Source organism: Myodes glareolus, chromosome X (genome assembly GCF_982192425.1).
Source record: "Myodes glareolus chromosome X, mMyoGla1.1, whole genome shotgun sequence".
Taxonomy (NCBI): domain Eukaryota; kingdom Metazoa; phylum Chordata; class Mammalia; order Rodentia; family Cricetidae; genus Myodes; species Myodes glareolus.
The window spans coordinates 77,634,483-77,661,954 of NC_142053.1; the positions used below are offsets into that span (position 1 = coordinate 77,634,483).

Here is a 27,472-nt window from a genome sequence, read left to right on the forward strand (position 1 = left end):
TTTTATCAAATAGTATAGAGTTACAAATCTTATAATCTTTTAGTAAGCAGAAAGTGTAATTCCTAGCAGATATATTTAAGAGATTGCTAAAGACAACTTCTATAACTCAGTTTTGGTTCTGAGAGGTCTCAAACCTTAACTAATAAAAATAACCTAAATAAACTTAATACAAATTCCTTGATAGGAATTCCGTGTTTTGCTTAATCAAGCATTATAAATGTAACTACAGACTACAATTCTAACCAGAAGTAATGGAGTATGTGATTCAATTGACATTTTGTTTAGTTGACATCTTCCACACCAAGTTCAGTGTCATATACTACACTTAGGAAAATTTCCCAAACCTAAATGTTACATTAATATTGCTAGAATTACAGAAAACCAACAGGAGAGGCCAATGAGTCAAGTATCAAAATTTATCTCTTTAAAGCCATGATTAACAGATACTCTTATTGTTACAATAACTAGGAAGTATGTGACAAATGCTCCCTATGGATTAAGGATTATGCTGAAAATCCACCACCCAATTAAGGCAAATATGCTATAGGGGCTGAGGAGCTAGTCTTTAGCAAATCTAGCTCATATTTACAGGATCATTAACTTGGGTTTGGTGACAGTCTAAATTCTCCAAGCAGGAGAGGAAGGGAATTAATGACAACTCCAAATATAACCATAAGGTAAAGGATACTAGGCATAACCTATCTGGACCAAACTCTTGACCCAGCTGTGGTTATTTGTTCACCAACTGTGATTTCAGCTTACCATAAAATTGCCTTTCAGAGCATAGATTGCCCTCAAATCACTTCAAAGAAAAAAGCTGTTTTAAGAGATGGTACAGCTATGACTCAAATACAATGCTTAAATAAATGAAAAGTCATCACGCTTGGCTTCATTTACAAAGAAAGCAAAACATAAAATGAAGGTTTCAAAGGTACTTTATTTTTTCTTCAATATGCCATATTTTAGTGAATACATGATTCTTTGACTTGGCATCACTTATAGATTGGTTTTGAAACAATTCCTTGATTATTGCACCAGCTGGCATGACTATTGATCTCTCCATTCCTTGGGGGTGACTCTGCCAACAGGTGACAGGTTCCATGCTATTCCAATTTGTGTTGCTGTCTGTAAAAATTAAAAGGCTGTCAGTTATACATATTTAAACCACAGTCCGCTTTCTCAATTTGGAAACTCTTCAAAATCACAAAGAATTCTGCTCCTTAGGTAAATAACAAACAGAAAGTCACCAGGAATATAGTGCTTTTCATAGAAGTCAAAGCTAATTGCTGTACTAATTCTTCACGTCAGGTTGCTTAACTTAACGTTCAGCGTTGAAGGAAATGTTCTAAACCTACACTGTCCAATATAGGAATCGCTGGCCACATCTGGCTGTTAAATACTTGGAATGTGACTAGAAGACTGAGAAAATAAATTTTGAAGCTTGTTCTTAATTCAAAATTATATTTTACATTTTCTTCACCTCCAAAATTTTGCCTGTCTACCACAACTACCTAGGAGAACTCATTTTATTTTAATATCTGAGTTCACGGCTGAGGTATAGACCATTAAAGGTGCATGAATATGCTTCGATACACAAGACCCTGGGTTCAATCCCCAGCACCCAAATTAATAGTTATCTTTACTTTCAGGCAAAGACTGGGTTGTCCCTTTTGTTTTATTGAGATACAGTTCCATGTAGATCAGGGTGGCCTCAGACTTGATAAGTAGCTGAAGATGACCCTGGACTCTTGATCCTCCTGCATCCCTAGTATTGAAATTATAGACGTGTGCCACTTCACTCAGAAATCTGTATCACTTATACCCAAAATATATTCATTAAAATTTCAAAATTACACTTTTGAAGATCGAGCAACTAGAAAACAAGTTAGGCACCAGACGCAGAGTTCGAGAGTATGGAAAACAAGTTACACTTCATCTGTCAAGAAAATCAGACTCAGGTTTTGGGGTTTTTTTGTTTGTTTGTTTTGTTGTTGTTGTTTTTTTTTTTTGAGACAAAGTCAACTATGTAGCCTAAGCTGGCCTCAAACTTCTTATAGTTCTAGCGGGTCTTATTCTTCCAATGTACTTGCCTCAGCATCCAAAGTGCTGGGATTGCAGGTATGTACCACCACACTTGGCTTGTGCCTCAGTTCTGATTACCGAATTTTAGAAGGAAATCTGATCACTTAAGTATGTCCAGGAAGGTGACTCAAAATATGAAAATCCAGAAAATATACAACAAAAGTCTGACCTACAGATGTCTTAAACTTAACAAATTAAAGACACTATGCCAATGGTTTTGGGGTTTTGTTTGTTTGGCTTTTTTTTTTGGTGCTGTGAATTGAACCCAGGGCCCAGTCAATATTAAGCATGTGCTTTACAACCTACGACAAAAGTCTACTAGCTGATGGCTATCATATGGAAACATGATGGGTCAGAATTTCTGTGTTGCAATAATTACAAAGGGAAGCATATTTAACTCAACATTAGAATTTTTAACTTTTTTAGAGATAAGGTCTCACCGTATACACTACATAGCCCAGGCTGATCACACACTTGAAATCCTCTTGTCTAAGTCTTTCATGGGCTGGATTACAGACATATACCACCATGCTTGGGATCCACAAATAAGACCCTTCTAACAGCTGCACAATCTAGAAAAGGGCTGCCTTGTGCTCCAACAAGCAATTTGTTACTGGAAACATTAAGAAGATGGATGAATGCTAAATGCAAATAAAGACAATGGGTGGATGATCAGACAGTCTTTCAAATCACTCATTCACTAGAAATTTAACATTTCCAATAATACATGGACTAGATGAGAATAAAATATATTTAAATGAAGAACCACTGAGTCTGAGAGTATAGCTCAACGGCAGAGCATTTGCCTAACATGTATGAGACCTGGGGTCAATCCATAGCACTGCAAATAAAAAAATAATAATCAACTGAAGTACTTACATATGTCCATGCAGAAATACAGAAGAGGCCTCCAGCCACTAATATAGCATTTCCATATTTGTCGTGGAAATTAGGTGCCCGTTTCTGATGGCTGTGTCTTGCCACCACTTGCTGAATGCTTTGAACTTAAAAAAAGAGAACAGAAATATATGTGTTCATTATTAAAACAGAGAGAACACAACTGCCAAACAGGAAAGCAAAGGTAGTAAACTCTACATACTACCATGCAACTCAACTAAATGTTAACCACATTACACAAAGGAACAAGTGGCCTGGAGGTGGTGGTGCACACCTTAAATCCCAGTGTTCCGGAAGCAAAGGCAGGCAGATCTCTGTGGGGTCTGAGGCCAGCCTGGTCTACAGACAGTTCTGGAACAGCCAGCCTACACAGGGAAACCCTGTCTCAAAAACAAAAACAAAAAACAAAAAATAAAACAAGAACAAGTAAACACCTTCTCAAATACTCTGAAAATAAGATAAGCTGCAAGATCCTGGGGCTCACACCTGTAATCTCAGCACTTGGGAAATGGACAGGAGGACTGCCATGAGTTTAATAGTAAAGTGGGCTACACAGTGAATTCTAGGCTAGACTGAGCTACACAGAGATGCTCTATCTCAATGTGTGTGTGTGTGTGTGTGTGTGTGTGTGTGTGTGTGTGTGTGTATCTGACACATAGGCAGAAGCAGGATTAAACAAACATAACAAAATGTTAATATAATTGGCCAATGTTCTTCACGCAATTCTCAATTTTGGATTCCTAAAAATTTTCAGGAAAAAAAATGGAGGACGTAAATGATGGCACACACCTTTTCACCTAAGTTATCCAGAGGCAGAGGCAGATCTCTGTGAGTACAAGTCCAGCCTGATCGATAGATTAAACTATACAGTGACACCGTCTCAGAAAATGGTTGGAGAAAAAAAGTGGTTGGAGGAAAAGAAAAATTGAAGGTGTATATCAGTAATGGTTTAAATACCATCCACTAATTTGAATACCTATGACTTCAATTTCCACTAAAATTTACCCAACATTGCTCAATAATTTAAAATACACAAGGGAAAATGAACCAAAAATCATCATATTTATACACACCCAATGTTTATTGCCTTAAAATTACAACAAAATAACTCCAAACTATAGTAAGCTAAATTTTAAAATAATTAGTAATAACGCTCAATTATATTAGAGTATATAAGCAGGCAAGCATATTTGTAATCCCAGCACTTGAAAGGTTGAGGCAGGATCAGGAGTGGAGCCTAGAATGCACGAGACTCTGTCTCAAAAAAATAGTGTAGAGGGAGAGTGGCTAGAAAGATGCTTTGGTGGTTAAGTACACTGGCTGCTCTTCTAGAGGACCTGGGTTCAATTCCCAGTACCCACATGGCAGCTTACAACTATCTGTAACTCCAGTTCCAGGGGATCTGACATCTTCACACAAGCATACAGGAAGGCAAAAACGCCAATGCACATAAAATAAAAATGATTTTAAAAATAGAATATATAAAAATGTATAAGATAGAGACTTTATCATTAGGCAATTTCTAGCCTACAAGTGAATATTATATATGAAGACAAAAAATCACTGTAGTACAAGAAAATAGAATTAATTGAGTACCTGTCTATATAGATGTAGAAATGTGGAATTAAAATTGACAGATATAGATCTACTGTGCCAGAAAGCCAATCAAGTTTTGATGAAGAACAAGGTATACAGGCAAGTTAATAAGAAATAAAACTAGAAAGAAGTGGTAAATACCAAGAAAAACTATCAGTTTTGTTTTTTCCTTTCCAACCTAGGTATCACACCCTTATTGTTTTAAGGTGCTTACAGTTACAGTGGGAAAAGAGCAATGCTGGTTTGCGATGTGCTGGTTCACACCTGTACTCTCTGCCCTTGGAAGGCTTAGGGAGAAAAACTGCCCTCAACTTTAATGCCAGATTAATGCTTGACCATTTCAAAAATAAAAGCAAAACAAAAATGCTGCCCACTAATACTTAAAATGTAATAGTTTCAGGCTGGGATTATAGTTCAGTAGCAGAGCTTTGGGTTAAAACCCCATCACCTCCCAAAAATAAAATAATAATGGTCTCTATGAGGTATAATCATGATAATTTCTTAACCATTATATACTTCTTTAGCTATTTTACTTAGCTTTCATTTTAGCCAGCCACACCCAGAAAAATGTAGCTCAGTTGGTGTGGTGCTTGCCGCATTTCCTGGACTCGGTCCCTACGCTGCAGAAGCTGCAGAAACACAAGTGTGCGTGCACACGAACACCCGCGCATGCACATATGCATGCACGCGCATGCACACTCGCACTTAAGTCTCTAAAGGTGCTAAGTACCTGTTATCCCAGCACACGGGAAGTAGAGGCAGAAGGATCAGAAGTTGAAGATCATCTTTGGTTCAATATTAAGTTGGAGGCTAGCCTAGTCTACTTGAGACCCTCCCTCAGAAAACAGCCACATCCGGACTAAGCAAATTCATAAACATTTCTTAATGTATTGTGCTCCTAAAACACTTAGAGGTGAGTATAGAAATTCTACATTGAGAAACAACCTTTTAAGATCACCTTTTCCCGCAGGATAAAAATCCCTAAATCACTTAAAGATCAAATAAATTGAGATTACCAAACCACTGTTGTTTTCAACACTCTGATTTACCAAGTGGATTTTCTTAAGTCTCTCTATATTAAAAAGGGGGGTTGTTTACTGATCAGATGTTGGTTAACAAACTTATAAAATACGTATTATTTACTAATCTCTCTTTTGCAAAAACAAGGAAACAAGTTCAAAATGTTAAATGATTTGCCCTAAATTAAAGAAATAATAAACACAGTTACTGGCTTACAAAACATCAGTTGGGCTTCTATTTTTCTCAACTATTCCTAAAGTACTTCAGTGTTTAGAACACAATTTCTTACACTACTATCTCGGTAAAATAAAAACATGGTTAGAGAAGCAAGCTAAAGATACTTGTATAAGGTCACCTCTATTCACATTACTGAAGGTCACCTTCAAAGGAAAGCAAGTATGAAAATGATTTTTTTCTCTCCAATCCAGTGTGTTCTTCATATATAATACTAGTCTCAAATTTCCACGTACTTGCCTAACTTTCAAACAGGAAAAATTGACCACAATTGTTTTCGCAATAGTTAATGGTCCGTTGATAACCTACAGATGACTAAAGCTGTCAGGCTACCACTTAGGGTTTCCCCTTGCTATGAACTCATGTGAGGTAGATTTAGCTTCCTACCACCGTTACAGTGTAAGATCAGTTCATCTATTTGGGGTAGCAAATAAATACACTCCCAAAGCTAAAATTTAGAGCATCACATAAGGGGAGCCGCCAGGTGTCCGCCAAGCGGTCTTCCTGGAAATCATAGATCCCTGAAGGATTGAGAATGCAGAACTAGGCTAGGAACACAACGAAATGAAAAAGCCACTGTCACGGCTATCTTTCCAGTGAGTGGCTATCTTCCCAGGGTCCCGAGACCACGCAGGGCACTGTGCACCTAGAATTAAAAGTGCAGGATGCTGGGGAGGAAAAGGGCACGAGAGCACGAGGACAGACGGATCCGCGGCTGCTGTAAGGACTCGCCCACACTCACCTTGGAGACGGCTTAGTGCGTTTTTGGCTAAGGGCAACATCGCGGAGAAGAAGATGGAACTGCGGTGACGACCGGTGCTGCCTCCGTGCAGATTCGACCCAGCTACCCTTGCAAAGAGCCCTGAAAAACAAAATGGCTTCCAGTGGGGATTCCGTACGGTATTTGGTGAGTTCTCGCGAGATTTGAGATTGACCTATAGAAATAGTGATCCTGTTTCCTGCAAAGAAAAAGAAAGGCCTTTGGGAAATGTAGTTTCAAGCTTCGTAAGAGCCATAGACTAGTATTTACTGAACCGTGAGGTAACTCTGGGACTCTGCAAAAGAGAGCTGAGACACCAACCATACTTAAGGCACCAGCTTCAAGATGGTGCTGAAACTCCAGAGGTTTGGGTTAGCCGTCTCACTTCAAACTATTCTCACTTCAAATTTTTCATTTTCTGTCTTCTATTACCTATACTAATTGGTTTAACTTTTAATTATTTTTGTAATTTTTGGGAGGGATGGTTGAGACAGGGTCTCTCTATGTAGTGCTGTCTGGCCTATGCAGTTGAGGCTGGCCTCTGCCTCCCAAATGCTGGGATTAAAGGTGTGCACCACCATGCTCAATTTAATTTTTAATCTTGAAATAAATCCAAATTTAGAGAAAGCCTGCAAAAAAAAGTTTTGTTTTATTTTTGTAAAAAAAAAAAAAGAAGAAGAAGAAGAAGGAGAATTTTAAAAACCGAGTATGGTAATGCACACCTTTAATCGCAGCACTCTGGAGGCAGAGGGAGGAGGATCTCTGTGAGTTCGAGGCCAGCCTGGTCTACAAGAGCTAGTTCCAGGACAGGCTTCAAAGCTACAGAGAAACCCTGTCTCGAAAAACACTGAATAAATAAATTGAATGGAGTGAGTCCATTCATTTTATCTGGCAAAAATACTATGGAACAGATTAATCTTCGTAAGGAATTATTTGTAAGACAAGGTCTCCCTGTGGAACACAAGCTGGCTACAACTCACTATGTAGCCTAGACTTGCCTGCAATTCTTCCACGTTAGCTTCTCTAGTGTCCTGGTTAGAGAAATAATGTACTAACCAAGTCCTGCTTCTTAGAGTATCCAATCAAAAGGTATATGACCTTAGCATGTCCCATTATTGATATAATCATTTAATCAAAGCCATGTGCTCCAGATTTCTATACTTTAAAATCACTGCTGTCCCTTTGTAATTAAAAAGTATCTTGTGGGGAATCTCCTGAGTAAATTGGGAGCATGGGAATCATGGAAGCGAGTAAAAGGGGAGGAGAAAGGTAGGGAGGGGAGAAGAGAAAATACATAGCTCAATAAAAGCAATAAAAAGAACAAATACATCCTAAAAATTTTTTAAGAGAGAGTTTGGCAAAAAAGAAAGTGAGTAACTTATAAAGAATGCATTGTGACTAACAATCCTGGTTTGGTTTGGTTTGATTTGTTTGGTTTGGTTTTCGAGACAGGGTTTCTCTGTAGCTTTGAAGCCTATCCTAGCACTTGCTCTTGTAGACCAGTCTGGCCTCGAACTAACAGAGATCCACCTGCCTTTGCCTCCTGAGTGCTAGGATTAAAGGCATGCACCACCACTGCCTGATGACCATCCTATTCTGAATCAAGTTTTGATTCGTTATGCTTTGTGTCCATTGGGGATTCTGTACCATATTGTGTTCCTATGGTCATATATCTGAAGTAATCTAAGACAGCATACAACAAAAACACTTGAATACCCATGCTTATTTTAGTATGCTTGTTTGCTTATGTCTTTGTTTCTTTCTTTGAGACAGGGTCTCATCCTGTAGCCCAGGCTGATCTGGAATTTACTATGGAACCAAGGCTGGTCTCAATCTCATGGCAATATGCCTGCTTTAGCTTCCCAAGAGCTAGGATTATAGACGTGAGATGCCACACTTTAAATTTTTCTTTTAAATTTTTGAGATAAGCCCATATTAGCTGATAACTCACTCTGTAGTTCAGATCGGCTTTGAAATTACAGTCCTTCTGCTTCAACCTCCAGAGTAGCTGGAATTAAGCTGCCCCTTGAGGCCAGGTTTAATTTTTTCATATACTGTTTTCACATTTTTTTCTCTTCTTTGAGACTGGGACTCACCATGTAACCCAAGTGGGCATCAAACTTGTGATCCTCCTGCTTCTACCTGCCAACTGCTGCGATTACATGCATATGCCACCACATGTGGGTATTGTATTGTCTGTCTCTTCTCTCTGTTTTAACGAGACAAGGTTTCTTGTAGCTCAGGGTGAAACTCCCTACGTAGCTCAGGCTGATATTGAACCCCTGAACCTCCTGCCTCTATCTCTTGAGTGCTTGGCTTACAAATATGCACCACCATGGTCATCTTATTTCCTATCTCTTTATGTTGAGACCAGTTACTTTCAACGCGCATCTCCTTAACTCTCCAAATAATCGAATAATTCTGTGAGGATTTTGCTTTCCAATAGGACCCAAAAGAGTAATCATATAATATGTTCCACACACTCAAAATAAATGCAACTTGGACTTGAGAGGTAACTCTGTGGTAAAATGCTTGCCCAGCTTTACTGGGGTCCTGTACTCAATCACCTGCACTGCAAATAAGTAAATCCAAATTATAAGTAGATTGCTTTTATTTTGCTGTTATTTGTGCTTTTTCTTCTTGAGGGCTTTATCATTGTCAAGTGAATCACCTCAGTTTTATAATTCTCTATAATACAGTAAACAGAACTGGACCAAGAAACGGAAGCTGCCTCAGCTGAAAAGCATTATCTTTAATTTTAGATAAGAGTAGTGGATGTTTGATGCAAACTTGCTGAGACTACTAAAGATCTTTAAACAGAGGGACATACTTCTTCACAATCTTACTTTTGCTCCCACCAACAAAACAAACTAAATAGTAAAAAGGCATGTGTTTTCTGCAATGCCCTCTTGGTCCTCTAAGTTTTTAGTGAAGAGTTTAAAAATGCCTTTAATAAATTTGAAACCCTTCTTTAGGGACCATGACAATTGTCTTTGCGTTATTCCAAACTTAGTATATGTGCTGCCAAAAAGCCCCCCCAAAACTACACTTTTTAAATTTTTATTTGCATGTGTGTGTGTGTGTGTGTGTGTGTGTGTGTGTAGGCACCCATATACTATGGTGTCTATGTGGAGGATGAAAGACAGTTTGCAAGAGTTGCTTCTCTACCATGTCGGCCCCGGGGGTTGAATTCATTTTGGGTTTGGCAACAAGTGTCTTTACCAGTCCACACTTTTGATAGGTCTAAGGTATGTAGCCCAGGCTAGCCACAAACTTGTAGTAATCTAGCCTCAGCCTCCCAGTGCCGAGATTACAGCCTTTTCTTTCATGTGAGGGGATACCGATAAGTTTTCTGTCCCCTGATAATAGGTTTCTCCACCCATTTATTAAGCCAGATCAAGCTGAATTTGAAAAAGTAGAACAGGATTATTTGAGCAAAGCAAATTCAGGGTGGGTTCGCTAGTCCCAGAGATAAGGCTGGAGAAGCCACACATCTGAAATAAAGCAGGGAACCTATATAGCCTGTAGGCGAGAAGTGGTGACACGTCTGCCACAAACTGGTTTTGTGCCCAAGTATGGTCAAAAGCTGAATGCTTAGGCAAGGGTTTGCAGAGAGAAAGAGACAGGAATGTTTTTTTTTCCAGATCATGCAGGGTGATCTGGAGGTTTCAACCAAATACATGTATATGTATATTTATATACACACATATAACATATACGTTATATGATATATATTATATGTTATGCGTGCACACGCAGACACACACACACACATATACATACATATACATACAGGTTTTCCATGTCGAGCTCTGACCGACTGTACTGGAACTCCCTCTGTATACCAGGCTGGCCTCGAATTCACAGATCCACCTACATGCCATCTGCCTTACGAGTGCTGGGATGAATGGTGTGCACCATCATGCCTGGCTAGAATATTGTTTTATTATTTTAAACCATATGTATTTTTGTCTGTTTTAGCATGTGCACCTAGAACAGATGTCTGAGGAGCCCATGAAATCCTGGGCCCAAGAATTGGAGTTACAGACAGTTGTGAGCACCTCACCACGGGTGATGGGAACAGAACTCAAGCCATCTTCAAGAACAGTATGCACTGAAAAAAGGAAAAAAGGAAGCAGGGTGGTGGTGGCATATGCCTTTCATCCCAGGAGTCAAAGGCAGGCAGATCTATGAATTCAAAGACAGCCTGGTCTACAAAGTAAGATCTAGAATAGATAGCCAGGATTGTTACACAGAGAAACGCTGTCTCAAAATACACACACACACAAAAACTGTGTGTATATGTTTGGGCCACATGGAAGTATGTGCACCAGGTCCCTGTGGACGGCAGAATAAGGCATCAGAACACCCACCCCCCAACTGGAACTTTGGTCGGTTGTTAGCTGCCATGGGGGTGCTGGGAGTGTCCTTTGCAAGAACAGCTAAATATTCTTAACTGAGACATTTCTCCAAACGCTCGTCCAGATTAACTAAAGTATGTTTCTAAAATACGCTTTTTGATCTAAGATCTCTTGTAGCCCAGGCTAAATTGGAACTCTGAAGGTTTGTTTAATTTTTTGAGCTTCTAATCCTCCCATTTCCACCTCCCAAATGCTGAGATTTTGGTTGTGAGAAACCACGAGGGTTTTTTTTTTAAGACAATCTTACATTGCTCAGGCTGGCCAGGGACCCTGGCAATGTAGCCAAAAACGACCCAATGTTTGGATTAGAGGCTTACATTTGAAACAATTCTAAACGAACGCCGTCTGGAGGATGATTCCACTTTTAAACGTACAAACCATTTTGTTCAACACTTCCCTCCAAAAAAATACAAGCTCAGCCTTGCACAGCTGCGCATGCGCATTAAAATTCGCAACTCGCGTCGTCTTCACGCTCCACAAAAGGGGCGGTGCAGCCTTTTTAGCAAACCAATAAGAAACCTCCAGATTATCTTTTCCCTATTGGCTCCCTGGAACCAATCGGAAGCGAACAGCTTTTTTTTTTTTTTTTTTTTAAGCGGGCGTCTGCGGCGCGTGACGTAATGTGAGGGGTCGCCCGGCAGGGCTGAGCCGGGCCAATGGGGAGCGACAAGGGTTCGGCTCGCCCATTCTCACGCTCCACCCTCGGACCTTGCTGGAAGAAAGTTTCGCCCGGCCGCCAAGGGAGGCAAGCGAACATGGCCTTGCCGAGGTGGCTCTGGTGTGCGTGTGCGACCGCCGTGGTGGCACTGCTGCTCGTCTCCAGCCTTCCCTCGGCCTCTGCCCAAAGAAAGAAGGAGGTGAGGCGGCGCCTGCCAGCGCCAGGGACTTTCTCGGCTTGGGGCTAGAGAGGGTCAGCTCGCTTCTTCCCCAGGATGTGTGCTGGGCGTGACTTGGATTCCGCCTTTGGGAGGAAGTTGGCCTCACAAAAGCGGGAGCTGTAACTTCTTGTGTTTTGGGGTCTCGAGTCCAAAAGCGGCTGGAGCGGGTGACCAGCTGGCTTCCAGCAGCTAGAAAATATGCAGCTATAAGTTGTGACACTTCTGGAGTTCGGGCCGTTTTGGGGGTCGGACTGAGAAGCCCGATTTGCTACCCAGAGGGTATAATGCAAGCTTCTGTTGTCGACCATGTCGTTCCCTCTGGCGTGTATAAGGGCTGTGTTGTCAGCTCAGGAGTTGAAGTAGATGAGCGAGATGATGCCATTCGTGCCCGTTTATCAGCGTGCTCGGCTGTGTTCTGTGCTTGGTAGACACGAATGAGCAAACTAAGACACCCCATGCCACCCCTTTGTGAAACAGACTTTGCGATGTGGAAGACATGCAGTATCCTTTCTGTCTAGTTTTATTCTGTTTCCTTTGAAGCATTCTCCTAATGTAGCCCATGCTGGCCTTGTTCTCATGAAAATCCTCCTGCATTTGCCTTCCAAGTGTTGGGGTTACAGGTGTGAGCCGCGACACCCAGCTGTATTTTTTAGCTTGATGTTTAGCAGTCCAAATAGATGAATCTTAGCACTGTGTTTTTGAACATTTGTAATTTAGAACCACATACCCTTAGAGCTTTAAAAGACTACTAACAATTAGTAACAATTATTTATATTCTCTAATTTTATAGGTAAGAAAAACCAACCCTAGATTTACACAGTTAATTTCTGCAGTTAAAGTAGACTAAAGCCCTTCATTCCAGTGCTATTTCCTGTGCTTTCTGCACTGTCTCAAGTATATAAAACCTATGTGCACATTTTTGAAATGCCCGTGAAACATTACAGCTGTTAAGTTAAATTAGTAACTAAACTAATTTCTATATCTGAGTATTTGAATTATTTCATAAGACTAAAAACTAAGCCAAACCTGGCATGGTGGCCATGCCTGTATTCATAACATCGTAGTGAAAGAGGAGCAAGAATTCAGTACCATCCAAGTGAATTGGGGACTAGGCTGGGCTATATGAGACCCTATTTGAAAAAAACAAAAAACTAGCAAATGAAAACATTGAATTAGAAAAAGGTGGCAAAGAGGAAAGTAAAAATACAATTAGCAAAGATACGATCTAGTGAGCAGCCTTTATGCTAGGCCAAGAAATTAATGACTTTTTATGTCTTTTGAGCGTTCAATTCATGGATAGATGCTTACCACCTCCATGGAGGCCTAAGAGGATGTGGAATCACCTGGAACTATAGTTGACAGTTGTGACCTGCCATGTGAGAGCTAGGAACCAAACCCAGGTGGTGTGCAAAGGCATCAAGAGCTCTTAACATGAATTAGCTCTCTAGCCCCTGATGTGACTTTTTGGGGGAATCCCAATCCATTCTTTTTTGGTGGGGATGGGGTTGGAATTCAAGACTGAGTTTCTCTGTATGTGGCCTTGGCTGTTCTGGAACTCATCTGTAGACCAGGCGGACCTCAACTCAGAGATACACCTACCTCTGCCTCCCAGGTGCTGAGTTAAAGGTGTGTGCCACCACTGCCCAGCCCAGTCCATTCTTTGTGGAAAACAATATGCAAGGCAGTACATAATTTTGTACCCTCAAAGTCCTGGTTTTAAGCTGTAAGTTAGTGTATCTGTCTAGGGAAAACTGTTAGAACATGACAGTACCTTAGCAGCTGCTCTCTCTGGGCATTTAGTAATGTTGGTAAAGGAGATGCATTCACGTTTTGCCCTGTATGTTGGTGTTGTTTCAAGGGAAAGAGTAAGTCATTCCTGTGGACATTTAGACAAGTTTTTGGTTCATATTTCACACTGGCCTTGAATTCCTCTGGGGTGCCAGAATCACAAAGTAACGTTTTGCTCTGTGGCCTAGACTGGCCTTGAGCTTTTGGTCCTCCTGCCTCAGACTACCATGCCTGGTCACTTACTCTTTTTAAAGATTCGCTTTTATTTTTAAGTAATTAAAAATTAGGTATATGAATGTTTACCTGGTGCCATTGGCTGTTAGAGCATCAGAGCCCTGGAACTGGAGTTACAAATGGTTTTAGCCCCTATGTGGGTGCTGAAAATATAATCTGGTCCTCTGCAAAAACAGCAAATGCTCGTAACTGGCTAAACCATCTCTTAAGATGCGCGTGTATGCCTGTGTGTGCATGTGCGCGCGTGCAACTTGTGTGTAGGTTCCAGTGGAAGCGGGAAGAGGACATTGGACTACCCAGAGCTGAAGTTACAGGCTATTATAAGCTGACCGATGCGGGCGATGGGAATTGAAGGGTCCTCTGAAAGACACTGAGTTATCTCTTTGGTCCCTTAATTTTTATTTACTTGTTTGTTAGTTTGTATGGGGGGGGGAGTGTCAAGTGCCACTGCACACATGTGGAGACCAAAAGATAAATTGCAGGCATGGGTTCTCTCCTACCATATGGCACCCGGGGATGAAACATCAGGCTTGGTGACAAGCACCTTTACCCATGAACCATCTCACTGGCCCTGCTTAATATTTTAAAATAAAGGGTGGGGGTCTTCGTTGTTGCTTGTTTGTTGTGAGACAAGGTCTCCTGAAACTAGCCCAGGCCAGCCTCATACTCTCTGAGGACATGAGATCACCTTGAACTCCTGCTTTCTTTTTAAGTGCTGGGATTATTGAGTGTGCTACCAAGCCCAGTCAAAAGGGTGAAGGGCTTGTAAGCTTAGAATTTCCATCAGTGAAATTATGTTTAGTAATTTTTTATTGAACTAAAAACATGAATGCCTTTTAAAAAGTAGATTTCTTGCAGGAGGGGCAGCTAGAGAGATGGCTCAGCAGTTGGTCTTTTCTTGGTCTTGCAGAATACCTGGGGGCTCAGTCCACATGGTGGCTCACAGTCATCATTAACATCAGATCCTGAGGACTTGATGCCCTCTTGTGACTTGTACACATGCATACATGTAGATAAAACACAACCAAGTCTTTTTTAAAAATTGTTTATAAAGGAATATACTAGATTCTATATTTTTAAATGGTTAATCTGGATTTTATGTTACGTAAATTTTCCTCAATAAATTTTTTTAAATAATCTAATTCTAACTCCCTTTTATTCATGCCCACTGTTCAGATTTTGAAAATAAATTACATTAACTACTTATCTGGCTGACCTGTAACCTATCCTTTTTTATATATATCAAAGGAAATTATCATAAACAGGATATAAGCACAACAACAAAGAAATATGGGAAATGTAACTCAGCGTGTTTTTTATTTTAATTAAGAAAAATATTTTCCAAGGGTCCGAGTCTTTATGTCAGAAATCGATAACCAGGATACAGAAAAAAAGTTAGTATGGAGATAATGTAACGGTATTCACTTTATATTTCAAATAACTTTTACTACTGTATCCATTGGCCACTACTCAACAGAGTAACAAATACTGTCAACAGAAGTCAGAGGTCCAAGCCAGCGACATAGCTCAGTGGTAGGTAGAGTGCTTGCCTATCCTGCATAAGGCCATGTTGACCCTTTTTTATGCTTCCACAAATGCTAACACGAAGAACCTGAAAACCTCTTAACCTACTTTACAGAGTATAAAAATGGCCTCTATCGCTCCTGTATTCTGCTTCAACCTGCCTTGTATCAGTCCAGGATTCTTGGTTTTCTCTGTGTAGCCCTGATGGTCCTGAACTTGGTCTGTAGACCAGGCTGACAGGTTTCTTCTTGTTGTTGCATGTTTGCTTTTCGAGACAGGGTTTCTCTGTGTCACAGCCCTGGCTGTCCTGGGCCAGCCCCCCTCGCTCTATTTTGGAGGCTGGAAAGGTAACTTAGTGGTCTGTAGTGCTTCTGCAGAGGACCCGAGTTCAATTCCTAGCACCCATGTCAGGCAGCTTACAACCACCTGTAACTCCAGCTCCAGGAACCTGGCTCCTCTGGCCTCTGTGGACACCTGAACTCAAATGCCCATACCTAACTCACACGCACATACCTATACACAGAAACATATACCTAACTAAAAAGAAACCTTGATGCACGTGAATGTTTTGTCTGCACAAAGACATGTGTGACGTGCATGCAGTGCCCATAGAGACTAAAAGAGGGTGTCAGATCTGACCCTAGAGTTACAGACAGTTGTGAGCTACCATGTGGCTACTGTAAACCAAAACTGTGTCTCTGCAAGAACAGCAAGTGCTCTTAACCGAGTACTACCAGCTGAGCTACATCCTCAGGCAAGACCTTGTTTTAAAATTTTTAGTTTCTTTCTGTATGCGTATCTGTGTGAATGAGTGTGTATACGTGTGTAGGAGAGTCTGCAGATGCCAGAGGTTGGGGTTTAATTCCCTTAGAGATGGAGTTACAGACATTTGTGGACTATCTGACTTGGCTGTTAGGCTCTCAATCATTTGAGAGGCTGAGGCAGGAAGATACTCTTGAGTTTCAGGTCAGCCTGGCTTTCCCAGACCATACCTAATCTCTGCAGTACTGGCAAATATCCTGGGGCTTCATGTATGCTAGGCAAGAATTCTACCCACTGAGCTACATCCCCAGCCAGGACCTTGTCTTTAAATAATTTTTATTTTACTTATATGCGTGTGTCTGTGTGAAAGTCTGTGTGTATGTGTGTTAGTTCCTGCAGATACCAGAAAGTGGAGTCAGATTTCTTGGAGTTGGAGTTACAGGCATTTGTGCCCTTTCTTAGAAACATGGGTGCTGAGCTCCCAACTTGAGTCCTCATAATGGAGCAGCAAGTGCTTACTACTGAGCCGTCTCTCCAGAAGGGAAGGGTGTGTGTGTGTGTGTGTGTGTGTGTGTCTGTCTGTCTGTCTGTCTGTCTGTGTCTGCGTGAGCTTACTACTGAGCCATCTTTTCAGAAGGGAAGGGTGGGTGGGTGGATGTGTGCGTGCGTGCGTGCATGCACGCACACACACATATATGTGCTCAGGATGTACTGAGGATTGAATACTCATGTCTTTTCAAATGCCAGTTAAATGTTCTACTAACTGATCTATATATCCCCAGTGTTTCAGTCAGAGTTAGTATTGCCGTGTTGAAACACCATGACCAAAGTAACTTGGTGGAGGAAAAGGGTTTATTTGGCTTACACTTCCACATCACAATTCATCATGAGAGGAAGTCGGGACAGGAATTCAAACAGGGTAGGATCCTGGAAGCGGGTGCTAATGCAGAGGCCATGGAGAAGAACTAATTCAGCCTGCTTTCTTGTAGAATCAGGACCACAAGCCTCTACCAACCCCCAAGCCCCACCCACAATGGGAGGGGCCCTCCCACATCAATTACTAATTAAGAAAGTGCCCTACAGGCTTGCCTACAGCCCTATCTTCTTTTGGAGGCATTTTCTCACTTGAGGCTCCCTCCTTTCTGATGACTCTAGCTTGTGCCAAGTTGACATAAAACTAGCAGTTGAAAACAATTTTTGGACTGAGCTGATACCCTAGATTGAACCCAGGGCCTCATGATTGCTGAATAAACACTGCCACTAAGCTGCATCTTCTGGTGACCAGGTTTTTACACACAGGGCTGAAGATAGAGATCGGTGGCAGAGTGCGTGTGTAGTTTGCTCAAGACCGTGGATTCAGTCCTCTGTCCAGGCTAAAGTAGTTGTATCTCTTTCTTAATGTTGCTTCCTACTATTTTTATTTTTGTTTTTCTTCTTTAATTTTAACCTAGGTTAGTCTTAAACTTGCTGCTTTGTTGAGGATGCCCGGGAGATCCTGATTATCTTATTCTCAAGTGCTGTGGCTTTTGTTTTTAGGACTGGGGCTTGTGCAGTCTTCAGGTGACCTGGAACTCAATATATGTAGGTGACTTTGAACTCCTAATCTTCTTTCTTCCACTATTTTTAATTTTGTTTTTTTTTTTAAAAAAAGAGGGTCTTACCATATTGTTCATGTTGCCCTAAAATTTACTATCCTTCTGCCTCAGCCTCCTGAGTACTGAGGTTATAGATATATGCCACCATAATTGGTAAGATTATATTTCTTTTTTTTTCATTTTCTTATGTGTGGGTATTGTGCCTGCATATATGTCTGTGCTCCGTGTGCATGTCTGGTATCCAGAAGAGGGCGCTGGAACCCTTGGAGCTGGAGTTAGAGCTGGTTAGTAACCATGTGGGTGCTGGGAAACAAATCCTGGTTCCTCTGCCAGGCCACAAGCCCTTATTAACCAGTGAGCCATCTCTCCACCATCTAAAATTATGTTTCTTGACCTCTTTGCCCTAGCTAATTTTGCTTCAACTTGGCACAAGCTAAAGTCATCTGAGAGGATGGACCCTTGATTGAGAAAATGTCTCCATAAAGTCAGGCTCTACACAGACACCTGTAGGACATTTTCTTTTTCTCTCACTGCTCCCCCACCCCGCAAGACAGGATTTTCCTGTGTAGTTCTGGCTCCCCTTCAGGTTCCTGCCCTATTTGGAGCTCCTGTCCTGACTTCCTTTGATGAGGAACAGTAAGGTAGAAGTGGAAGTGAAATAAACCTCTTTCTCCCGCTAGTTACTTCTGGTCTCGATGTTTTATCGCAGCAAAAAGATACCCTAACCAAGACGAAAAGTGATAGAAAAATATGTAAAGGGATAGATGCAAAAAGAATACCAAAGAATGATAAAATGATCATGATAATGTTTGAATGGCTGTCTTCCTGCTTCTCGATTCTCAAGAAAAAAAAATCTTGTCAAATATTAAAGAGGATTTGCTTTAATCCAGTCATACTGAACTGTACAGCAAATTGCTGAGTCTTGTTTTCGGCAGCAGCTGTTTGGGGGTAAATCCCCATTATTTGGCTTTTGTGAAAATTAAGAGAGATGAGTACAGTCCATAGGTTCTCCGTGGATTTTCTGTCTTTCTTTCTGTCTTTTTTTTCTTTCTTTCATGTATAGTGTTCTGCCTGCATGTATGTCTGAAGGTCAGAAGAGGGCACCAGAGTTCATGGATGGTTGTGAGCCACCATATGGTTGCTGTGAATTAACTCAGGACCTCTGGAAGAGCAGCCAGTGCTCTTAATCTCTGAGCCATCTCTCCATGGATTTTTTTAATGCAGTACTTGGAATATAAAATATATGTGATTCCTTTCCTCTATAAATAGATGGTTTTCAATTGCTTTTTTGCTTTTTCAGTTCTATGACTCACACCCAGGCCCTTAACACGTGCTAGTTAAGCCCTCTCCCTCCAAGCTACACCTCCAATTCTTTATCTTTTTGCGATGTACTTTTACAAATAACGCAAGTTCAGAAAGAATTACCTGTGTATATGTATGTATGTAAGTATGTATGTGTGTATGTATGTATGTATGTACACACACACACACACATATATATATATATGTATATATATATATATATATATATATATATAGTTTTTTGAGACAAGGTTTAACAGCTCTAGCTATGCTGGAACTCACTTTGTAGACCAGGCTGACCTTGAACTCACAGAGATTCACCTACCTCTGCCTCTCAAGTACTGTAATTAAAGGCATGCCTACCACCGCCCGGGCATGAATTACCAGCGTCTTTAATGAGGCAGGGTATCATTTGAAAAACTTTTGGATTCTTCATTGTAGAAAACTGACACATAGAATATCACAAATGTTAGCCTGGAGAAATGCCTCAGTTTTTAAGTGTACTCTGCTCTGGCAGAGGACCTATATTTGATTCCCAGCACCTACATGGTGGCTCACCATCTGTAACACCAGTTTCAGGAAATATGATACCACCTTCTGTCCCCCTTGAGCCTCAGACATGTGTGTGGTGCACATACACACAGGCAAACAAAACAAGCATCCCCATGAAATAAAACTTGAAAAATAACTTTTAAAGAAATATTACAAATGCATACCCTGTAGCTCTGTAGACAGCATCTATTACAGAAACAAAGTAGCTGCAAAAAATGAGACAGCCCTCCCCCCCCAAAAAAAAAGCATCAAAGAAGGAGATAGGGGTGTATTTTAGCTATGTTTAGGAAGTAGGTAAACAGAATGGAGCAGATGGCAAAGGAATTAAAAATGCTCTGTTCTCTGCTCAGTCTGTCTCTTTCAGTAATTATCTGTCAATTATGTTTCCAGATCAGTTCCATTTTAATTGAAGAACAGAGTTATAAATGTATTGCTAAAGACCAATTAAATGAGTAGGAAGGATAAAAATAAGATTTTCTTAATGAGTACGCATGCCCTAATGGACTAGAACAGACATAACATCAAGGTTTTGAAGAAAGGGGGGATATGTTTTAGAGGAATCCAGACTGGTGACACTTCTGAAACTCAAATGATTTGAATGACAGAACTAATTTTAGTTCTAAATGGTAATGGATTTCTGTATTCCATTACCATTGGGAGATGGTAGTGTCAGAATTCATAGTGGGTACAATTTTTTTTTTCAGTCAGGGTTTCTCTGTGTAGCCCTAACCGCCTTGAACTCGCTTTGTAGACCAGGTTGGCTTGAACTCATAGAGATCCGCTTGCCTCTGCCTCCCTAATCCTGGTATAAAAGGCATGTGCCACCACTGCCTGGCTAAGATTCAAGCTTCTTTGATAGAGCTAGGGGAGATAAATATGCCTGGGTGTAGTGCTGCATACTTGTTAAAGCAGGGCTTGAGAATCAAAAGGAATAGGATCTTTGTAAGCTTAAGACTAGCCTTGTCTGCATAGTAAAGCCCAAGGTTACACAGGGCTACATAATGGAAGAGAGAAAGCTGGATTTCTGGGAGTGAATTTCTCTAATCCTAGCACACACAGGGGAGAACAAGGCAAGAGGATCATAAGGTTAAAGTGTGACTAGGCTACATGAGTTGATAGCCAGATTGAGCCACGGAGGGAGACCCACTCTTAAAACAGAAGAAAACAAAACTAAAACTTTTCCATTTAAATTGAATGAGAAAGTTGGGCAGTGGTGGTGCACACAGCCTTTAATCCCATTACTTAGGGAGTTGCAGGACAACCAAGGCTGTATAGTAAGATCTTGTCTTAAAATCAAGTCTATAGGGGCTGGAGAGATGGCTCAGTGGTTAAGAGCATTGGCTGCCTTGCTCTTCTAGAACTTCTGAGTAAACAAAATACATGAACAAATAAACCTTTTAAAATACCCTTAGAGGAATAGAGAAGGCTAAAGTGTGAAAGAAGTGCCTAAGAATTATTAAGACATGGGTCTAGAGAGATGACTCAGTGGTTAAGAGCACTTAACTCTTGAAGAGGACCCAGGTTCGGTTCCAAGCACCCATGTGGTAGCTCCTGGATTCCATTAACTTCAGTTCCAGGAAATTTGATGCACTCATCTGACCTTTGAGGGTACAGTGCACACACATAATACACATACACACATGCAGACAGAACACTTATACACATTTTTTAAAATCTCAAAAAAGGATAAATATAATAATTAAGGTATTATGTTTCTGGGCTGGGGAGATAGCTTAGTGGCTAAGAGTGCTTCCTGCTATTTCAGAGGATCTGAATTTGGTTCCCAGCATCCACATTAGGCTGCTCGTAACTGCCTGTGACTCCAGTTTCAGGGGATCTGACACCCCATTCTGGACTCTGGACACTTGCAGTGATGTGTGCATACCCGCACAGGGACATACATATATACACATAATTAAAAATAAAATGTATTCTTTTATAAGGTCAGGTGTGGTGGTACATGCCTTTAATCCTAACAGTCTTGGGAGGCAGAGACATGCAGATCTCTGAGTTCGAGGACAGCCTAATCTACAGAGTAAATTTTAAGACAGCCAGGGCTACACAGAGAAACCCATGTCTTGAAAAACCAAAAAGAAAAGGAAAGAAAGAAATGATTTTTTTTAAAAGAATGGATTTATTTATTTACTTGATTTTTTTGAGACAGGGTTTCTCTGTGTAGCCTGGAACTCACTCTGTAGACCATGCTGGCCTCGAACTCATAGAGACAAACAAAGCTGCTATGAACATAGTTGAGCACATGTCCTTGTGGCATGATTGAGCATCCTTTGGGTATATACCCAAAAGTGGTATTACTGGGTCTTGAGGAAGGTTGTTTCCTAATTTTCTGAGAAATCGCCACACTGCCATCCAAAGGGGTTGTACCAGCTTGCATTCCCACCAGCAATGCAGAAGTGTTCCCTTTTCCCCACAACCTCTCCAGCATAAGTTGTCATCAGTGTTTTTGATCTTGGCCATTCTTTCAGGTGTAAGATGGAATCAAGTTGTTTTGATTTGCATTTCTCTGATGACTAAGGATGTTGAACATTTCCTTAAGTGTCTTTCAGCCATTTTAGATTCCTCTGTTGAGAGTTCTCTGTTTAGCTCTGTACTTCATTTTTTTTATTGGATTATGTATTCTTTAGGTGTCCAATTTCTTGAGTTCTTTGTATATTTTGGAGATCAGACCTCTGATGTGGGGTTAGTGAAGATCTTTTCCCTCCCATTCTGTAGGCTGTCATTTTGCCTTGTTGACCGTGTCCTTTGCTTTACAGAAACTTTTCAGTTTCAGGAGGTCCCATTTATTAATTGTTTCTCTCAGTGTCTGTGGTGCTAGGGTTCTATTTAAGAAGTGGTTCCCCGTGCCAATGCGTTCAAATGTACTTCCCACTTTCTCTTCTATAAGGTTCACTGTGACTGGCTTTATGTTGAGGTCTTTAATCCATTTGGACTTGAGTCTTGTATATGGCGATAGATATGGGTCTATTTTCATTCTTCTACATGTTGATATCCAGTTATGCCAGCACCACTTGTTAAATATGCTTTCTTAGCCGGGTGGTGGTGGCACACGCCTTTAATCCCAGTATTCGGGAGGCAGAGGCAGGCGGATCTCTGTGAGTTCGAGGCCATCCTGATCTACAAGAGCTGGTTCCAGGACAGACACCAAAGCTACAGAGAAACCTTGGCTCGAAAAAACAATAAAAAATAAATAAATATGCTTTCTTTTTCCATTTGATATTTTTTACTTCCTTGTCAAAAATCAGGTGTTTGAAGATGTGTGAATTGATATCCAGTTCTTCTCTTCGGTTCCATTGGTCCTCCTGTCTGCTTTTATGCCAATACCAGGCTGTTTTCAGTACTGTAGCTCTGTAGTAGAGTTTGAAATCAAGGATTGTGATGCCCCCAGAAGTACTTTTATTGTTCAGGCTATCCTGGGTTTTTTGCTTTTCCATATGAAGTTGAGTACTGTTCTTTCGAGGTCTTTGAAGAATTTTGCTGGGATTTTGATGGGCATTGCGTTGAATCTGTTAGAATTCCATATTCTTGAAGATTTTTCTAGATCTACTCAGTCAAGTCTATTGGAAGATGAAATGGAGAAATCTGTGCTTTTAACAGAATTTGCTGCCAGACATGTACACATTCTGTACGGTATTTTCTCTATAAACCCAAGCTAGGCTTACTTATTTTAAGATATATTAAAATAATAGTTTGCTGTTTTCTTGCTATTTCAAGATAAGGTTTTTCTGTGTAGTCCCTGGCTATCCTGACACTCGCTTTGTAGATCAAGCTGGTCTCTCTCTTCCGGGTGTTGGGATTAAAGGCATGAACGATCACCACCCAGCTTATTTCTCTTTTTTTTTTTTGAGATTGAACCTCACTGTGTTATCTCATCTTGCTTTGTACTTCTGGCTTAAGCAACTCTCTTGTCTCAGACTTCCAAGTAGTTGCGTCTGCAGGTATGTACTGACACCCCTAGTTCTACCATCTAATTGTGAAATTCCAGGTTGTGTTCATGTAATTTTATGTAGAAGTTTAAAACTACTTCATCTGTTGTAATCTGGCTTCTGTTTATTTTCAGAAAGTATGCTTAATTGCTCTCACTTTAAGCAGTATTTTGAAGATAATTTTATTTTGTAAGAACTTTAGGAAGAAGCTACGGGACTAGTGGTGAACTGTCTCAAACTAAAACTAAAAGACTAAAAATGTGAGCCAGTGTTCTCTGAACTGAGAGGAGCTGTGTTTAGTTGCTTTTATTTTATTTATTTTTAGACTATCCGTATTCTTTAACAATCTGATATATGTACTCGGTGTATCTATATCATATCCTCTAGCTGCTTATTTTTTAAGGAACTGCCAAATGCTTTTTTCAGGTGGCTTTGCTGTAGGAGAAAGAACTATTTGTGTTTTCACTCCAAGACCACCCATGGAGTGGAGCATAGAGTTTTCTAGTGGATTCAGAGAAGATAGAAGGATGCAGAGAACAAGGAGAGGCTAAAAAGAAAAGTGTGAAGTGATCTTTTCTTGGTCGCTCCATGAATCAACTGGACTCATTCCCTAATATTTGACTCTTGAGCTTTATTGAATAATAAAACATTAAAAGAAGCTGAAATAATAGGCTTCATCTAGCTTCCTGTATGTGATTTTGGGCTTGAGTCTGAAGCAAGTAACTATGTACTAAGTTTGTATACCCCGAATGTATTTAGTAGATTGTGGTCCTTTAACTTCTCTGAGGTCTTTTACATGAGACATTTAAGATGTTTAAGTTTTCTGCAGTGAACCGTAACCATTCCTAAAAGTGACCCATGCCACTACACCGACAAGGACCCCCCAAAGATCAACTTTGTACTACAAACTGTTCAGGACAATTTCAAGATGGTTATCTAAGATGGTTCAACCAGGACTTCAGATAAGTCCTGCACTTTCCTATCACATGGAGACTGGACAGCAGCTAACTTTCCTGGGACTTGACCATTATCGCAATTTTCTCAGGCTCCTCCAAATATGCTGTCATTTCCAGATGGCAGGAAGTAATTATAAGAACATGACACCTAAACTCTCAAAAGGTGGGGTGAGTGTATTCCATTCATTTGGTGGCTTGTCTTCAAACACTGCAGAGACCTACAGAATTTAACATTTAAAATGGTTTAATAACAAGGTTTTTCATGACAGTGAGACACATCTCCTACTAGCAGCACCAGTTTACTTCAAAAAGGATGATGAGCATCAATAAACCTCCATTTTGAGTTTACTTTCATTGTGGCAAAGATAGCCATTTGGGCAAGAAACTGCCCTTACTTTAACTGCTAGCAGTGTGCTGTCCAAATTAGACAAGTAGGACGCAAAAGAAGTGACTGTCGGAGTGCTGGAGAGATAACTCAGAGGTAAAGAACATTGCCTGCTTTTCCAAAGGTCCTGAGTTCAATTCCCAGCAACCACATGATGGCTCACAACCATCTGTAATGGGGTCTGGAGCCCTCTTCTGGCCTGCAGCATACACACAGAATATTGTATACATAATAAATAAATAAATATTTTAAAAAAAAGAAGTGACTGTCAAACTTTGCCTAGACAAGTAGGACTCAAAATAAGTGACTGTCAAACTTTGCCAAGACAGGGTAGGACAGTCCTTCAAATTTTCCTTCTTCACAAAAAATTCTGTCAGATATTTTAGGCCTGTAGGCCAAAGATGGCTGCCACAATGTTTGAGAGGAACCTTGGGGTGAATTTCTAGGCAGCCAGATGTCTCTGTTATTTCTATAGTTTTCGAAGTTGCTTGCTCTGCACTTCTCAAGTCTCTGATGGGGTTGAAGATTAAATTGTTAGAGTTTTCCTTAGAAGTTAAATTAAATAGAAAAAAACTAAAACTAGATACAAAATTTTTGGACTCACCAAGATAGGATAGATAATGAAGTATTTTATTTGAATTTGCCAAAAACTAATAGACTGGACATTGTGAATGTATTTCTTACTTGATAATTGTTCTTATTATATATAGTTTCACTTTGTTAAAACTGATCCTTTTTGATCTAGGCAGTGGTGGTGCATGCTTTTCATTCCACCACTCGGGAGGCAGAAACAGGTGGATCTCTTTGAGTTTGAGGCCAGCCTTATCTACGGAGTGAGTTCCAGGACAGTCAGAAATACACAGAAACCCCTGTAGTGAGGGACTGCGGGCAGACCTGCTTTTCATCCTGCCCGGCTCCCGCACGGCTAGCTTAGCCCCAGAAATAATAACACATAAGTTGTATTCGTTTAAATACTGCCTGGCCCATTATCTCTAGAGAGTTAGTTACTGACTAACTCTCATATCTTGATATTAACCCATTTCTAATAATCTGTATAGCACCACGAGCTGGTGGCTTACCGGAAAAGATTCAGCATGTCTGATCTGGTGGCTGGCTCCATGGCTTCTGCCTCACAGCCCTCTTCCCAGCATTCTGTTCTGTTTACTCTGCCTACCTAATTTTCTGTCCTATCAAAGGGCCAAGGCAGTCTCTTTATTGACCAATGAAAATAACACAATTGACAGATAACCCTCCTCCATCAAACCCCATCTCGAAAAACCAAAAAAAAAACTTAATACCTTTTTGTTCTTGTTATATATAGTTTTACTATGTTAGAGTTAAAACCTTTCCCTTTTATTTAGACAAAAAGGGGGAAATGTTGGGGGGGCTATTTGTTTTCACTCTAAGGCCGTCCGTTGAGTGAACAATAGAGTTTTCTGGCTCACTCAGAGTAGATAGAGGGGTGTAGAGTATAAGGAGGGACTGAAAAGATGCTTGTTCTTTTTTATTGGAAAGGTGAAGAAGAGTGTGATGTGTTCTTTGCCCCATGGCTCCATGAATCAATCAGGCTTATTCCCTAATATTTGACTCCTGAGCTTTATTGAATAATAAAACATTAAAAGAAGCTGCAGTAGACTTTATCTACCTTCTCTAACAGAAGTGTATGAAAGACCTCATTCAACATCCCCTCCAGAATTTGCTGTTGCCACTGTATTTCATTTTAGTAAAGGGTGTATAGTGGTATTGAGTTGTATTATTTTTTGTTTTTATATATCCCATAGTGGCCTCCAACGATAGCCTTGAACACCTGATCCTCCTGTCTTCGCTTTCCAAGTGCTATACTTATAGGCATTCATCACCATACCTGATTTATGTAGTGCTGGGGAGAAAACTCAGGGCCCTGTGCACACACCTTTAATCTCAGCACTCGGGCAGGTGGATCTCGTGAGTTTAAGGCCAGCCTGGTCTACAGTGCTAGTTCTAGGATAGCCAGGACTACACAGAGAAAACCTGTCTCGAATAACCAAAAAATAAAAACAAAAAAGATGGTGTCTCATGTAAACCAGGTTGGCCTGGAACTCTATGAAGTTGAGGCAACCTTGAAATCTTGATCCTCTTTCTCCTGTACCACCACCCTCAGCTTAAATCTTATAATACTAAAATTTAAGGATAATTTTTAAAAAAGAATATTTGAGTCAATTGTGGTGGCTTACCATGTAATCTTGGTGCTCAGGTGAATGAGACATGAGGATTCCTAATTTCTGGTCCACCTGTGCTGCCAGATGAGATCTTATCACAAAAAAAGAAAAGGTATCATCAGGTCCAGCTCCCAATTTATTTCATAGGATTTATATTTTCTTTTTAAAAAAGATTAATTTGTCTTCTTTTATTTCTATGTTTCTGTACCTGCATGAGTTTTTGTTCATCACGTGTGTGGAGACAGGTGTACAAATGTCTAAAGAGGCTAGAGGGCTTTGGATCCCCTGGAACTGGAGTCACAGGAAGTTGTGAGCCATTACTCCACCCTCTGGGATTCCTATATTCT

At 40.5% G+C, this 27,472-nt stretch overlaps 2 protein-coding genes across 2 annotated transcripts in view; one reads left to right on the forward strand and one right to left on the reverse strand.

Annotated features, from left to right (window-relative positions):
- Nucleotides 1-917: 917 nt before the first annotated feature.
- On the reverse strand, nucleotides 918-6,733 carry Cox7b (cytochrome c oxidase subunit 7B). The gene is made up of 3 exons (XM_048417941.2): nucleotides 6,572-6,733; nucleotides 2,962-3,086; nucleotides 918-1,125 (listed from the first exon to the last, which is right to left on the reverse strand). The coding sequence occupies exons 1-3, from the start codon at nucleotides 6,609-6,611 to the stop codon at nucleotides 1,048-1,050; spliced, it is 243 nt and encodes an 80-aa protein (XP_048273898.1). The 5' UTR covers nucleotides 6,612-6,733; the 3' UTR covers nucleotides 918-1,047.
- A 4,910-nt stretch (nucleotides 6,734-11,643) lies between these two features.
- Magt1 (magnesium transporter 1) overlaps nucleotides 11,644-27,472 on the forward strand; it is a 42,280-nt gene continuing 26,451 nt past the window's right edge. Inside the window, exon 1 of the mRNA XM_048417754.3 lies at nucleotides 11,644-11,867. Coding sequence (XP_048273711.1) covers nucleotides 11,667-11,867 — 201 coding nt within the window. The 5' untranslated portion in view covers nucleotides 11,644-11,666. The remainder of the gene's footprint in view (nucleotides 11,868-27,472) is intronic.